The sequence below is a fragment of the Zalophus californianus genome, chromosome 6 (assembly GCF_009762305.2).
Source record: "Zalophus californianus isolate mZalCal1 chromosome 6, mZalCal1.pri.v2, whole genome shotgun sequence".
Lineage (NCBI taxonomy): Eukaryota > Metazoa > Chordata > Mammalia > Carnivora > Otariidae > Zalophus > Zalophus californianus.
Window position 1 is genome coordinate 71,141,629 of NC_045600.1, and position 15,157 is coordinate 71,156,785.

Genomic DNA, 15,157 nt, shown 5'->3' on the forward strand with positions numbered 1-15,157 from the left:
TTTTTATGCCTGAACATTTTGTTGATCACACTTCTCTGCCAAAAAAATGTATATAATTTGAAACTTAATTTTTATTTTTTTATTACAAGATTATTATATTTTATTATTATATTATAAGATTTTATTTATTTGACAGAGAGAGACACAGCAAGAGAGGGAACACAAGCAGGGGGAGTATGGGAGCGGGAGAAGCAGGCTTCCTGAGGAGCAGGGAGCAGGGAGCCCAATGTGGGGCTCGATCCCAGGATACTGGGATCACGACAGGAGCAGAAGGCAGACGCTTAACAACTGAGCCACCTAGGTGCCCCGAAACTTAATTTTTTTTTTAACGATTTACCCATTTATCTTAGAGAGAGAGGGCAAGCACACAAGCAGGGGGAGGGGCAGAGGGAGAGTGAGAGTATCCCAAGAAGACTCCTGGGAGATCATGACCTGAGCCCAAACCAAGAGTTGGCTGCTTAATTGACTGAGCCACCCAGGTGACCCTGAAACTTAATTTTTAAGTATTTCCTGTGATCATAAGGCCCTAGAAGTTAAAACATTCTTCTTCCGGATAGAGTTCTCATAATAATTGTTAGTAGTACAAAATATATAATTAGTATAGCAAAGATTTCACACATTGTGATAATTAATAATAAACTCAAATTGTATTGGAAATGCAACTCTTAATGAGAAAAATGGATGGTACTTGGGGCCTTGATTAAAGGAGGCTTTGAGGGGCGCCTGGGTGACTCAGTTAGAGTTCTGCCTTCAGCTCAGGTCATGATCTCAGGGACCTGGGATGGAGCCCCGCATTGGGCTCCTTGCTCAGCGGGAAGTCTGCTTCTCTGTCTGCCGCTCCCTCTGCTTGTGCGTGCTCTCTCTCTCTCCCTCTGACAAATAAGTAAATAAAAATCTTAAAAAATATATAAAAGAGGCTTTGAGGATGTTAATAATTTTAATTTGCTTCTAATTTTGGCACCCTGGAGGTAATACAGGTTCTGGGTGAGATGGGTGGCATGTCTGGGTTGAAGTGGCAGAAGGGGAACAAGGTGGGCTGGTGGGCAGGGAGACTGGCATGATGGTTTCACATGAGGCAGAGCAGAGGAAAGAGAACACGTGTAGGCTGGGCAGCTGGACAATCTATTCTTTTAAAACTAACTGTTTTGCGGTGAAAGAGGTATCCCTTTTACCCCTTGCTGTGTCTTTGAGAACCCCTGGAGGTGTGCATCCTGGTTTGAAAATTGCATTAGGGATAATGAAATGTCATGGGGACGGAGCGATCAGAGCTGATGTGAAGCCCGACCAACTCCCCTACTGACCACACCATGGCTTTGCTCTGGGGCATGTCGCCTGACCTGGGCACGCTGCCATTTCCTCATCTGTACAAAGTGTGGCTGGGAGGGTGGATGAGGTCCTGGGTATGAAGCACCCAGATGGGGCCCCGCATCAGCGCCCACCAGGTTCTCTCCAGCTCTGGGCTGCTTCTTCTCAAAGACCGGACCAGCGCCAAGGCCATCCCCAGAACAAAGCTGATGTGGGTGTTCCAGGCTCTAATCTAAATGGCGCTTACTTCCTGCTATCTTGATTTCTACTCGCTGCAAGTTTCTAAGTTCAGTGAGGGAGTTGTCTGTTGCAGAGCTCAGTTAACAAATGATTTTGGTATTTCTCTTCATCTTGGGGGCATCAAAGGGGGATTTTTCCCCACAGAGAAGCTATCTGAAGGCTTTGTCAAAACTATTTTCTTGAAGGGAGAGGATGAAAGACCTCAGATAGGAAAAAGAGACAGAGACAGACACTGAGCCAGGTTCCCACAGAATTTATTGAGGGAGCCAAAGCCAGTGAGAGGACGAAGGAGTCCTACTTCAACATCTCTCCTTGAAGCTGCTGGCCTCCAGCATGAAGGAACAGTCTGGGAGGGAGGGCCTGCCCTGTGTGGGGCCACATGGAGCCTCTCACACCACAGCCTGTCCCACCCCAAAGACCCAGACAGAGAGGGAGAAAACATAATTCCCACCCCAGGAGGGTGCTGAGGACATGCCTTACTCATCCCACCTTCCCCGAAAAGGCCAGAGCTCTAGCCTTCAGGACCTCTGTAAGAATGGCCAGGATGCCTAGCCTTCTGATTGGCCAGTCTAGTCCTCAACACACAGGCCAGGGCAATGGGCCCGGCTGACAGCTCAGTTCAGACCTGACATCTACTCTAGGAGCTAACACTTACATTCACACATGATTAAAAACACTCAAGATCTCCTGCTGACAAAGGGCCACACCTCAGACAACAGCAGTCCTTTGGACTCTGGCCAGAGATAGAGAACCAAGCCAACTGGGTGTAAGCACATGAGGAGACCACTCCGCCCCTTGGGGACGATCTTCCAGGGCTCAGCGAGGGCCCAAAAGCCTGGGCTTGTGTGTCTTCCTGTCCAATGCCAGGGACTCCCCAGAGGTCTCCCAGAAGGGAGAAAGGCAGGAAGAGGCAGAGCGCTTGTCGGAGGCTCACCCGTGGACGGGGCTGGAGATCAGATCTACTGGGGTGAGGAAAAGGCTGTAGAGGGGTGGGGCACTGCGGCAGGGGCGCGGGGAGGTTCCTCAGACTCTGGCAGGTCGTCCTGGAAGTACTCAGCCTGGCGGTACTGCCACAGACGCAGGTTGCCATCCCACTGCGGCGCAAAAAGGGGCAAGCAGTCAGGGGTGCTGCCCTGCCTGGGTCAAAGTCCCAGACGCGCACTGGTCCCCTGCCCCGCCCCTTGCAACCTCACCGAACTGCTGACGATCTTTTCCTCAAAAGGATGCCAGCTGACGTCACGCACACAGGCCTTGTGGTTGGTCAGCTTCTTCACGATGTGGCCGCTGAGGAGGTCGTACACTGTCCAGGGACGGCCAGAGTGGAGAAGGGGCAGCCAGGGCACCTTCTAAGCACCCCTCATGGTTCCTGAGCTGCACTGCTTATTGCCTCTCAGGCAACCTCCCCGCTTTTGCAGGGGAGCAACCACACCAGAGGATGCTGTCATTCCTCAGTTTCTGTTCCCTTTTCCCCTACCTCGGGTTGAGTGTGCGGTCTAGCAGAGCTTGGCTATCTCCGCCTGGCCCTTAGCTAAATGTCACAGGGTCTACAGTTAAGAATAAATGTGGTTTTAAAGCTCTTTACAGCAGTTTTCTAAGAAACCCACAAGACATGGAAGGCCCCGCCAAAGTGAACAACGAATGGGCTGTCTGCTTAGAGGTCCGAACCTGCTCTTCCTCATCTGGACGGGGGCGCATCTTTCTCTCTTTCCGAGCGGGGCTCCATCCGGTGCCTCCCTAGCTATGGCACTGGCTTAAGCTCTTTATAGCTGGAGGTGTGTTTCTGTGTCTCTGTACACACTTCTTGCTTTAGCAGCCGCACGTCCTTTACTCTGAGCTGCAGTCTTTGTCCCTGCCCCACCACCTTTCATCTGCCAGCTCTTTCTTTCCTTGACTGGCTACAAAACAGAGCTGTGTGTATTTCTGGCAATCTATTATATTTACTGACTAGAATTCTATGTTCCCTTTCTTAATTTAAAATGCCGATGAATACAAGGTTTTCTCTTTCTCTGCTGAAGCCTAACCTGCTCCACGCTAAATTAAATTTCACTCTTGGTCACCATTGGGATTTTTAAGGCGGTCACTGGTGGTTACAGGTGAAATGCCAGAGACACATTGTTGCCCCTCCCAGGCCCCTGTTCTGATACGATCCTTACCGACCACTTTGCCAGTAGAGCAGCCGCTGTAGATGAACTGCTGGCCAGTGCTATGGGTGGGTGAGAATCGGCAGCGGATGAGGGTGTGCAGCACCCCGTGGCCCCGGTAGGTCATCAAGGAGCTGTCCCCTGGGAGCTTCAGTTTCCGCCAGGCTGGGAGGGATGCACATAGAGCCCTAGATTAGGGAGCCTGGATTCTCCTGTACCATTAGTCCTGAGCAAAGATTGATGCTCACCGATGGCCACCTTTTCAATCCCCAATGGGTGGCTCTTTCTCCACCTAATAGTCACCAAAACGGCTCTGCTGGTTGTGAAGATACTGAAATACTTTTGTCTTAGTTGGTTCTGAGTGATCCCCAGCCCCCAGCCCTGGGAACCCCCGACTCTCCCCACCGTTTGACAAACACAGAGTTAATGCCTGGTGAGGGGGCGTTGGGGGGAGGGCCCCAGGCTACAGTCACATCCACTGTGCCCATGCCAGGCCTTACCAGGGGTCAGATATCTGAACTGCCACCCTTGACTCTTTACTCTTCCGGATCTTGGATTCTCCCTTCTCCGCTCACCTTTTTTGGGCACCTGCTGCCAGCGGTAGTCCCAGTTTTGCTGTGTGGCAGCCTGCCGTGAGGCCTCCATGCCTTCCCGACTAGAAAAGCGTCGGATGTCCCAGAGCTTGATGGTCTGGTCTTTGGAGTTGGAGATGAGATAGCGGGCATCACCCTGTGAATCCCCAGATGGGTAACAAGGTGTCAGAGCTTGTGAACACTGGTGTCTGTCCCTCTAGGTCTGCTTCTCCAGGTGAGGGGTAAGAATGCCAGTCCTCTGACTTACCTTGCCTCTTCGTGAGCTCGCCACAGGTTTTTCTACCACAGAACCCACCCCCTGGCTAGGTTTCCCCTTCTTTGCCCAGGGCACTGGCTGGGCCTCCAATTCTATCCTGGATTAATTGTCTTTCCTTCTACAGAAAGCCTTGCCCTGATCCATGAGGACTGATGAATACAGAAGGATCTCATGTTTCTTGGCTTAAGCCCTCTCCCTAAACTCCAGCTCTTGCAAACCTGAACTAATAAGGAGCTTGGGGAGTTCCCACGCTCAGCCCCCTTGACTGCTCCTGGACAACTGTAACCTGGCTGTGCAGGTCTGCTTCACTGCCCACCTTGCTGTCAATGAAGGTAATGCCATCCTGGTGTCCAGCCAGTGCACCCACAGGCTTGGGGTCGTCCTCTCGCATGGTGCGTCGATCCCACACTTTGCAGATGGCATCATCACCCCCAGAGAACAGGATCTGGGAGCTTATGTCAGCAAAGGCCACTGCGTTCACATCATCCTCATGGGATTCAATCTAGGGAAGCAGGAAGCCAGAATACCTAGGACCTCTCTCTCTCTCGGTCTTCTAATAGGCCACGGACCAGGAGGCAGAGGCTCTGAGTCTCAGGAGCAAATACCTGAAGGGTACGCCGGTTCTGTTCTCGATCAAAGACATAGAGACAGCCATCATTGGCCCTGAAAGGGAAGGCATAAAGAGGGTCCTGGAGCCAGAACTGAGAGGACCAATGCTACGTATGCTCTGTAGAGTCCCTGTTGCAAAGTCCCGCTGAGGGGCAAGCCCTGGTCTCTTTTTACACAGGAGGTGGGAGAAAAGTTAGCTATGTTTGTAAGGAGATTTGAGACCTTCCCTCTCATGCTGGGGAAACGGTGAGCAAGAGGTGAAGCAGTTTGTAAACGCTGACCTTGGAAAAGGGCTGGTTGTTCTCCATAGCTGCCTGGATAGCAGTGTCCAGTACAGTCTCTGTGAGATCAGAGCTAATCTCCGGGAGAACTCCTAGCTCACTGACTGAGGGCTACATCCCCTACTGTACTCACCCTCCTAGCACTTCTCGTCCATCTGAGGAGACAGCAATGGAAAAGACTGCAAAGCGACGCTCGTCTGGCCTGAAAAGAGCAAAGAAGGAGCTGGATTAAGTGGACCTCCCTCAGCCTCCGTTAATCTACACAGAATCGGATGAGGGTTGTAAGGCGTACTTCTGAGGGGAAAAAGAAGTCCTGCCAACACATCCCAGAATGTGAGTCACCTCCATGAGAACCCCGAAATAATCCTGCAACCATCTATTTTACCCTGGTCCTCTGGCTGACAAAGATGGGTGCCTTCCCTCCCAGGAATCCACACAGAGACACTTGCAACCAGTGTACTTTTCCCTCTAAGCAGGAGTTCCAGTTCAAGAGGTTTGCTCCTGGAGAGGCTTCCTTGAGAAGTTTCTGATGAGTCTGCCCAAAGAGGGAAGCCAGTACCTTAGATCCAGGGCAGTGTGAGTGTCTCCCTCCCCGTAGATGTTGCAGATATGAACTAAGAGAGGCAAGAGAAACAAGATATCTTTCAGGTCTGGGGGAAGGAGGGTGGAAGTGAAGCTAGGCAAGAAACGGAACAAAGGGCAAGGGTGTCAGACCCTGGGAGTGATCTTCCCGGGAGAAGGCGTGGAGTCCTGGCACAGAGGACATGGGCATTTGGAGGCTTCAGGTTCTGGGCTGGAGAGCCAGTGGAATTCTGGGGTATACTCACTGTAATCAGACCAGCTGGAGTATAGGAAGTGGTTGCCATCAGGGGTGAAGGCCACATCCAGGACGCTCCAACCCACGTCCCGGGCCTTGATGCTCTTGAATTTATGAAAGCGGCCATACCGGCAGTCATACAGTCGGATCGTCTGGTCTGGGTAAGTGGGGATCAGGCAGAATTAGGGAACCCTCTCCTTGCATCCTCTCTAGATCTGACCTCGCTTCCTCTGTACGTAGAATCTTCCCTTGATCATAGGAAACGTATTCTGGCTAAGCATCCCTAACCCAGGGTCTGAGTTCCCTGGGTCTGAGGCTCTCTAGCCTCCGTCAGGGGTATGTTCCTTGTTCTGGGGCACTTTGTAGGACCAGGGTCTGGTACCTTGGCAAGCAGACATGAAGATCTGACCATCTTTGCTGTAGATGCCGCAGAAAGCCTTCTGAGAGTAGGTATCAGTGAAGCCCAGATCGTTGGGCAAGAAGCTGGGAAAGCAGAGGGAAAGTGAAGGTAAAGGGAGCAGAGGATGAGGAACGTCCCGGTTAGCAGAATCCTAACAGAGCTGGGTGTGAGTACAAGGATGGACTTCCCTTTTGGTTTGGGATACGATCCCTTCTCTTTCATTCATTCAATCGTCCTCTCAATTTCTACACTTTTCCAGTTTGTTTCCTCTCAAGCTTCGACCCCATTCAACCTAACTTTAATATCCCTGAGGATCCTCTTAACACCTGTCCCTTCAATGTTTAAGGGATAAGACCTATCTGGCCCTTAGAGTCTCTCCACCAGGCCCCATACTCACTGAGACATCATTCGAGACCGTTCTCCAAGGGAGAAGCTTCCCCGGTGGCAGAGGCCCCGTTCTCTCTAAAGGAAGGGATTGGGGAATATTGCTAGCAGAAATGGACAGCCACTTCAGCCGCACCAAGCCCCCTCCTCCAAAGATATTGCTCTTGCTACAGAAACGGACACTGCACACACTCATAAGTCCCACCAAACGCCGATGCAGGCTGGCTAAGCACGCTCCAGCTCCAGCACTTGAGGCTTCCTTGGAAGGTTTACTTTCCTCTCCTCTGGGGCAGGGAGAGCTTCTGGCTACCTCAAGAGGCCTGCTGCCAGGCTGGTTGGAGGTGGAGAGGCTTACCTGGTGCAGCATCAGAGGAAAGCTGTGCTCCTGGGCTGCCCGCCTGAGCCCCAACCGCCCTGTGGCCAATTCCACTTGGGTCTTGATCTCATTGCATTCCAGCTCCCGGGTGTCAGGGGTTGCATCCACTGTAAGTACCAAGGAGAAGTTCCACCCTAGGTCTTCCAGCCCCAGAACTGTGCTCCCGGCCAGCTATGCAGCTAATTAATAGACTGGGGCTGCAGAGACTCCCTCATTCCCTGAGTTATCTCACCTTCTTTCAACTTCACCTACTGTTCTTGCAAAAAATAGAAAAAGGGTTTTTTAATGAAAGTCTTCCAATGTTAGGGTCTCAGTCTGCCTTTCCTCTTACCGGGTGGGTTGTATCGGTCCCCAAGACGACCATCCCAGGCACTGTCATGCTCTTCCTCCGAGTCCGAGAGGGCCTGGATGAGTTGTAAATTTGCTGCACCTCCGCCCTGCACCAACCTCACTTGGCCTCTGTGGAGAGATGCCCATGATAAAAGGGAGGATCCCTTCCCCAAGCCAACCAAATTCAGAGTCAATGGCTATTCAGCTCTTCGACTACCTGCTCTTCAAACCCTCATAATGTCCCCATTTTGAAGTTTGAGGCTGACTAGACCTTGGCTGTTATTTTCAGTCTCCTATAAGACATGGTAGGAAATGAATTTTCATGCTTATAGCAGATGTAGAGAACACCAACATTCCATCGAGGCTGACAGACCTACTCAGTTGACTTCCTAGAGGACTAAATATTCTGAGAGCACTTCCTTCTGAGCCTCTGCCTGAGGAGTCCAGCATAGAACACAGTATTCTAAAGGGATCCCCAGGCTTGTCTTCTCCCCAAGGAGTCACAGCTAAGAAACAGGGCCAAATGGCACACCTTTCCAGTCAATTATGGGTGGTGGTCACTTTCCTCAAAGCATTCTTTCCTCAAGAACAGGGTTAGAGTTAGGTTAGTTTAAACTTGTTTTTCAAGTAAATCCACATGGCTTCGTATCACATGTCAGTAACTTCTCCACAGTTCAACACCCATCTCCCCAGCTCTTCTCCTTACCCCTCACATCACGCCTTTTTCATCAGGGTAACGTTTTCATTTTTTTTTTTACTTACTTGGGAAATAGATTACACTTGTGTAGTCTTAGCTAGAGAGGCCCCCCTGAACAGTCCTTTCAAACACAAAAGCAAATTGTCTTCATGACCCTCCCTAATTAAGAACTGCTCTTATTGGATATTGAGCTGAGCGCCATGAGTGTCCAGAACGGAAGCTCAAAAAGAACAGCTGGTCTGGGCTAATCCCATTCCCTATCCTCCGTAACCTCCCTGCCTGGAGTTGGGATCAAGGGACTATGGTGGTCCCTGGTGGGGACACACTGGAGGGTAAGTTACCTGCGGAGGAGATAGGCCAGTACCTGGGCCAGATCCACATCTTCATCCTCCTCTTCTTCTTCCTCGCTCCGACGCAGGCTAGCCCCTCTTCGGGGCAAGCCCTCGGAGGGGTCTCCGGACCCAGTTCCTGCACTGCTGCTGTTCCGTGATCCCATCTTCTGGTCACAGCATCATTAGGTCCTGTGCAGGGACTCCTCCTGTCACCTCCTTGGGTTTGGTGAAAGCAAAACCTGCTCTAGAAACACCAGGGTCTCCCCAGATAGAGCGGTAGCTATCTCTTGGAGTGCGACCCTTCCTAGAGACTGAAATCCCTTCTCTGTAGCCTGTGACAACTCCCAAGGCTTCAGGAACACAAACCTTCCCCAATCCTGTGAAGCAAAAAAAAAAATCAGAGTGAAGCTTAGGGCGCTACCCTAGTTCACCAATGAGAATCCTTTCAAGAGGAATTTCTCAGTTTTCTACCTCAAACTCACCTATCAAAGTCCCTGGAGGGGTGGGTGGGTGAATTCCCAGGTAACCTCTCTGGCCGACCAATCAAAACCCCTCGCGGAAGAAAGCGCCTCATTAGCTTATCTTATCTAGCCAATCAGAAGCCTTAGGGCTCTGCGACCCCCCGACGCCCCCCGTTACCGACCAATCAGAGCGCTCCTTTGCGGAAGCCGGCAGCAGCGACAACCAATGAAGTTAGAATTCGGCCTAACACCCCCTCCTTTCTCGCCTCACGCCCACGTGGTGTGCCGGGGGTGTGTACGCCAAGTGGGGGAGGCAGGGAGGAAGCCCAGAAGCCCCTCCCACTGAAGTCGGCGGTTACTGCCCCGCGCGAGACCACCCACCAGCCAGGAGCGGTCGCAGGACCCGCAGCGGCGCGAGGCCTTGTTTACACCGACGGAGGCCGCAGCGCTGGCCAACCTCTCCTCCGTCACGCGCCTCCTTCGTCACGCATCTCCTGGCTTCCCGGCCGGAGGACTGCGGACGTCACGCGTTGCCTCTCACGGCCCCGCCCCCTTGGCCCGCTAACTGGACAGCTGAGCACAGTGATAGACAGGTGGGCGGGAGAAAGTGCGTGAGGGATGGGAGGGAAGGAGAAAGCGCGCGACCAAGGAGGGGCGTTCGCTCCCAGTTGGGAGGAGTAAGTGGGGAACCGGCTGTTTCCTGAATCAGAGACAACAAAACTACGCTTAATGGGTGAGGGGTGGGGCTTACAAAAGAAATTGGTGGTTCGCTACCTGGAGGTGTCTTTAGCGAAGGGTGCAATTTCCTGTCGGCCCCTCAAGATCTTTTGGCTTCGCAATTTCCAGACGATCTCTAAGGGCCTCTCTTTCTCCTCCTCCCCCCGCCCCCCGGCTTCAGCCTTCCTTTATTTTGCTGGCTGCAGCTTCTGTCGGTCCTGCCCTAAGGGATGACCGGCGCCTTTGGGGTGTGTTCACGTCACAGACGGGGATCCAGTCCTCCACACCCTCCCTTCCGGGTTTAGCTTCCGGAAGCCTTGTTTTGTGGAGACTGCCCTTTCTAGACCACTCCTTGGCTGCTTTGGCAACTTTTTAGATGACCCCTGGATTCCCTCTGCGGTCTTTGCAGACGCTCCCTAATACACGCAGGGTCTTTAGGGGCCTTTCCGGTTCCGTCTGTTGTCCTTAACTCCCCTCCGCTCTCCGGGATTTGCAGACCTTCCCTAGACCCTCGGTCTGTGGCGGGCCTCTTAGCTTCGGGCCACTTGTCCGGGGAGTGCACGAGTGCCGCCTCGTACCCCTCCTCCGGGTTTATGAGTAACCCGCTGAGTCCAAGGCCGGGTCTTGCCACGTCTCGGGATCCTCTCCTAGGCTAGAGGTCGAGTGACCTCGCCGCGCCGAGTGCAAAAGCCCTGGTGCAAAGGCACCTCAGCGCCTCCAGTCCACACTCTTAGAAGTGTTGCGAGCTCTCCCAGGGGCCCTCTAAGATCAGGGATGGGTGCGAGGGCGCATAGTTCCCTTGGGCCCTCCTGCCGCTCACCCTCCCTGGGAGGGCGAGGGTGTGGTCAGACCGGGGCGCTTCTTGGTCTCCCGATACCTAGAACGGAGCTTATCGTCTCTGGTCAGTACAGCCGGCCTCATACGGGCGTGCGATCTGTGCAGGGCTCTGCGCTTAGACGGACCCAATGTTTGGTTTAATGTCCTGCTATCTTTTTTTTTTTTTAAGATTTTATTTATTTGAGAGAGAGAGAGAGCACATGAGAGGGGGGAGGGTCAGAGGGAGAAGCAGACTCCCTGCTGAGCAGGGAGCCCGATGCGGGACTCGGTCCTGGGACTCCAGGGTCATGACATGAGCCGAAGGCAGTCGCTTAACCAACTGAGCCACCCAGGCACCCGCCGTATGAAATTCTTAATATTTGAACCAGCACCCCGCATTTTCATCTTGCTCTGGGCTCTACTAATTATGTAGTCGGTTCTGCCGGTCACCCACCTCTCATGGTCAGGTAACTTACTGTCAGTCTCCCTGTGACATTTATTGAGACCTTAGGATTCTGTGGTTTCTGGGTTATCCAGCCTGGAAAATCTGAAATCATTAAAACAAAGAAACAAAATCTTTCCCTCCTGTTTGCCCTTTAAATACAGTTTTTGGAGTCTTATGGATTCTTTAATTAGTTGAAGTTGTTTTCACCGTCACCACCCAAAATCAAATTTTCATTACTTCTTGCCTTTCCTAGTTGATCTGCTGGAAATATTTTTCTCCAATAGCATTTAGTTTTTAACCGACAAGTGGTTTTCAGTATTGTTATTGTTTCAAATACAAACTTCCAAACCTGGTTGTCTATTTTTTTTATCAGCCTCATTTTATGTTACTTCTGCCAAGCAAATATGCTCATAAAGTCTGTGCTGTTTCCACCTTTGCACCTTCCCAGGAGAATTTCTTTCTTTCTTTTTTTTTTTTTTAAGATTTTTATTTATTTATTGAGAGAGAGAGAGAATGGTAGAGAGAGAGCATGAGAGGGAGGAAGGTCAGAGGGAGAAGCAGATCCCCGCTGAGCAGGGAGCCCGATGCGGGACTCGATACCGGGACTCCAGGATCATGACCGAAGGCAGTCGCTTAACCAACTGAGCCACCCAGGCACCCCCCCCCCAGGAGAATTTCTTATGTGGGGGAAACTTTGTCTCTATCGGTGGACTCCCTTATGACCCAGTGGTGCCACTTCCAGGAATCTATCTGGGACCTATATGCTAAATCTAGCCTTAAGATTTATGTTCAGCATAGCAATTAGTGATAATAGTAAAACACTGGAAACAAATAGGCCCAATATACTACAGTACAGGAGGACATTGATTATATAAATTACGGTCCATATGGTAGATACAGACGTATCATTAGAATGATGCAGTCTTCTATTTTTATGCCATGGGAAACTGTGCAAGTTTCGTTGGTAGGTTTTTCATTTTCATTTTATTATTATTATTTTTAAGATTTTATTTATTTGACAGAGAGAGACACAGTGAGAGAGAGCACAAGCAGGGGGAGTGGGAGAGGGAGAAGGAGGCTTCCCGCCGAGCAGGGAGCCTGATGCAGGGCTCGATCCCAGGACTCTGGGATCACGACCCGAGCCGAAGGCAGACGCCCAACAATTGAGGCACCCAGGCGCCCCGGTAGGTTTTTGTAAAAAGATGGTCAGTTCTTCTGGTGGCATGTTGTAATGGATGCAAAAATAATATGGTTTCAGTTCCCCATTAAAAAGGTCTAAAAAGGGGCATCTGGGTGGCTCAGTTGTTAAGCGTCTGCCTTCAGCTCAGGTCATGATCCCGGGGTTCTGGGATCGAGCCCTACATCGGGCTCCCTGCTCGGCGGGAAGCCTGCTTCTCCCTCTCCCACTCCCCTGCTTGTGTTCTCTCTCTCTCTGTGTCTCTCTCTCAATCAAATAAATAAATAAAATATTTAAAACAAAAGGTCTAAAAAATCCAGGTTCATCATGTCATTAAACAAATAATAAAATGGGTAAGGCCTTGCATGAACTAATGACAAAGGTATAGTATGATCAAAGCATGACCTGAGCCACCCGGGCACCCCTATAATACTTTTTAAATGTATATGAGCATTTATATCTTAGGATATACTATGTGTTCCCTTGAAAGAAAATAGCTTTTCTTTTAAAATAATTAAGTCATTTTGAGAAACTTTATTGACCTTCCCTGTCATGATTTTGAAATTTGGCATGTTGCTTGGTGACATTTTGTAAAGTGCTTTTCATTTGGGCAGCTTATGCTTTTCCCAGCTACACTTGAAGCCACTTAAAGCCACAAAGAGCTTTTCTACCTTTTGCACCCATTTTAGGACCTGTTCTAGTGATTGCTAAGTAAACGTCAGCTAGTCGACTGTCTGACCTGCCTCCGGCTCATTTCCTGCTCATTAGCATCTCCACTAGAGGGCGGGCTAGGCTAGAGAGGAGAGAGCACATTTCTCCTTTCCTGGCTAACCCTGTCCTCCCTCTCCCCCACCCCACCTTCCAGCCTGGCGACTGCACAAAGCTCCTGGGACGTGTGTCCAGCTCTGGGCTACACAAGGGAAAGTTGTCTTCTGAAGTGACTGATGACACGTGTTTATATATTATCTTCTTGTAGCACGCTGTGTAGAAGGAAAGGGGGAAGTATGCTAATTTACCCAGGACTTCAAATCTGTTGACTGTAAAGCAACTGAGTAATTATGGGATTTCTAATACTCTCATGGCCTGTGTCCTTGAGAACCAGGATTTTTTTTTTTTTTTTTGTGGCAGATAGGAGGTACAGATGTGATACAGAAGAAGTTAAAAACCCTTTAGCCAGGAATTTGAGTAGGAGCTATCAGTATGAACTCTTGAGGTGATTTACTATCCCTACCCATTGAAAAGATCTAGATACAATGGACCAATGCTATAGCAATGTACACTCCTACCACTTAGATCTTAAAATACCATTTCCCATGGAAAGCAACCAGAGTTTGAAGAAATGGCTGATTCCAGGTCTGGGGCAGGAAATGTACAAGGTGAACCTGAACAACTCATCAGATAGCAAGAAGCCAGCAAACGCTCTCAGGGTAATGTCAAAAGGATTCAGAAGCCAAGTTCTCAGGCGAAAGTTGGGACAATTTGAGCATTAAAAGGATAATTTAATAAACATTAAGTATGTTTAAATCCATGAGTTCATAATGGGGTGTGAGTGTGTAAGTAACTAATTGTTCATCCTTTTGCAGGATGATAGGAAACCAAATCATTATAGTGAAGATGGTAAATATAGGAAAAGAATCCATTATCTTGCTGTTTTTCCTTCTTTCTTTTTTTTTTTCCCTAAAGATTTTGACAGACACAGCGAGAGAGGGAACACAAGCAGGGGGCGTGGGAGAGGGAGAAGCAGGCCTCCCACGGAGCAGGGAGCCTGATGTGGGACTCGATCCGAGGACCCTGGGTCCATGACCTGAGCCGAAGGCAGTTGCCCAACGACTGAGCCACCCAGGCGCCCAAGCAAATGAAATTCTTAAAAATGAGCAAAGCTGAACTATAATGACCAAAGATCCACATTTGGATGATAAAACCACAAAAATAAAGGACATTATCAGGCACCATAGTATCTATTTATTCCAGGAAGGAGGAGCTGTGATAAAGATGAAGAACCCAGCGAGGGGGTGGGGGAACTTTGGGTGTCTGCAAAGTTCTCTTTCTCTGGGTGATGGTTTAAAGGGTGTTCACTTTCTGTTGAGTTTATTAAACTTTGTTTTTCATGGTTTTCTGTACCTGTGTTTTATTTTAAAATAAAAAGGTTGGGAACGCCTGGCTGGCTCAGAAGAGTACACAACTCTTGATCTCAGGGTTGAGTTCAAGCCCCACACTGGGTATAGAAATTACTTAAATAAATAAAAATAAAATAAAAAGGTTAAAATGTGTTAACTATATTTTATCATGTGTCTGCAGCTGCAGGGCACGCAGCCCAATTTTATTCTAGTCATCAAAATCATTTTTAAGGCTCATACCTTCACATCACTGAGCATTTAGATACCAGGAGGGGCCTGGAACCCCAGTTCCCCACCTCTTTCCTGGAGGGACTTCTTTCCAAACCTATTTTTTTCTCCCCTAAATTTTATTTACATTGTTCATTTCCTTCTTAATCTGTAGAGTCAGGAATGTATGATATAGGCTTCTAGGGCCTCTTCTAATCAATATAGAGTGGAAAGGTGAGAGCAGCTAACATATAGTCAGTCAGTGGCATAGTTCTGAGTGACCCTTTTAATCCCCCTAACAACACTGGGGTGCAGGCACATCCCCATTTTACAGATGAAGACACTCAGAGGCACCCCGGGCCTGACACTGTGTGCCTAACATCAGTGCTATGCTGCCTCTGACCCTATTCTCAGTTATCACATGCTGTTCATGAAGCTGAGGATTTGGCTATATAT

At 49.9% G+C, this 15,157-nt stretch overlaps 1 protein-coding gene across 8 annotated transcripts; it reads right to left on the reverse strand.

The window, feature by feature from the left end:
* Positions 1-1,783: 1,783 nt before the first annotated feature.
* DCAF11 (DDB1 and CUL4 associated factor 11) lies at positions 1,784-10,457 on the reverse strand. 8 transcript variants are annotated; one of them, XM_027569640.1, is made up of 15 exons: positions 9,997-10,457; positions 8,771-8,977; positions 7,734-7,861; positions 7,382-7,509; positions 7,040-7,104; positions 6,625-6,725; positions 6,253-6,399; positions 5,985-6,039; positions 5,559-5,627; positions 5,141-5,198; positions 4,852-5,037; positions 4,262-4,415; positions 3,699-3,851; positions 2,739-2,845; positions 1,784-2,639 (listed from the first exon to the last, which is right to left on the reverse strand). In XM_027569640.1, exons 2-15 carry the CDS (start codon positions 8,923-8,925, stop codon positions 2,505-2,507), a joined length of 1,641 nt encoding a protein of 546 aa, XP_027425441.1. In that variant the 5' UTR covers positions 8,926-8,977; positions 9,997-10,457; the 3' UTR covers positions 1,784-2,504. The 8 variants fall into 8 exon arrangements, 7 of the variants coding, with proteins under 7 accessions (XP_027425441.1, XP_027425437.1, XP_027425436.1 ...); XM_027569636.1 differs by having other exon boundaries at positions 8,771-9,138; XM_027569635.1 differs by lacking the exon at positions 9,997-10,457 and adding an exon at positions 9,604-9,880 and having other exon boundaries at positions 8,771-9,138.
* Between the last annotated feature and the right edge of the window lie 4,700 nt (positions 10,458-15,157).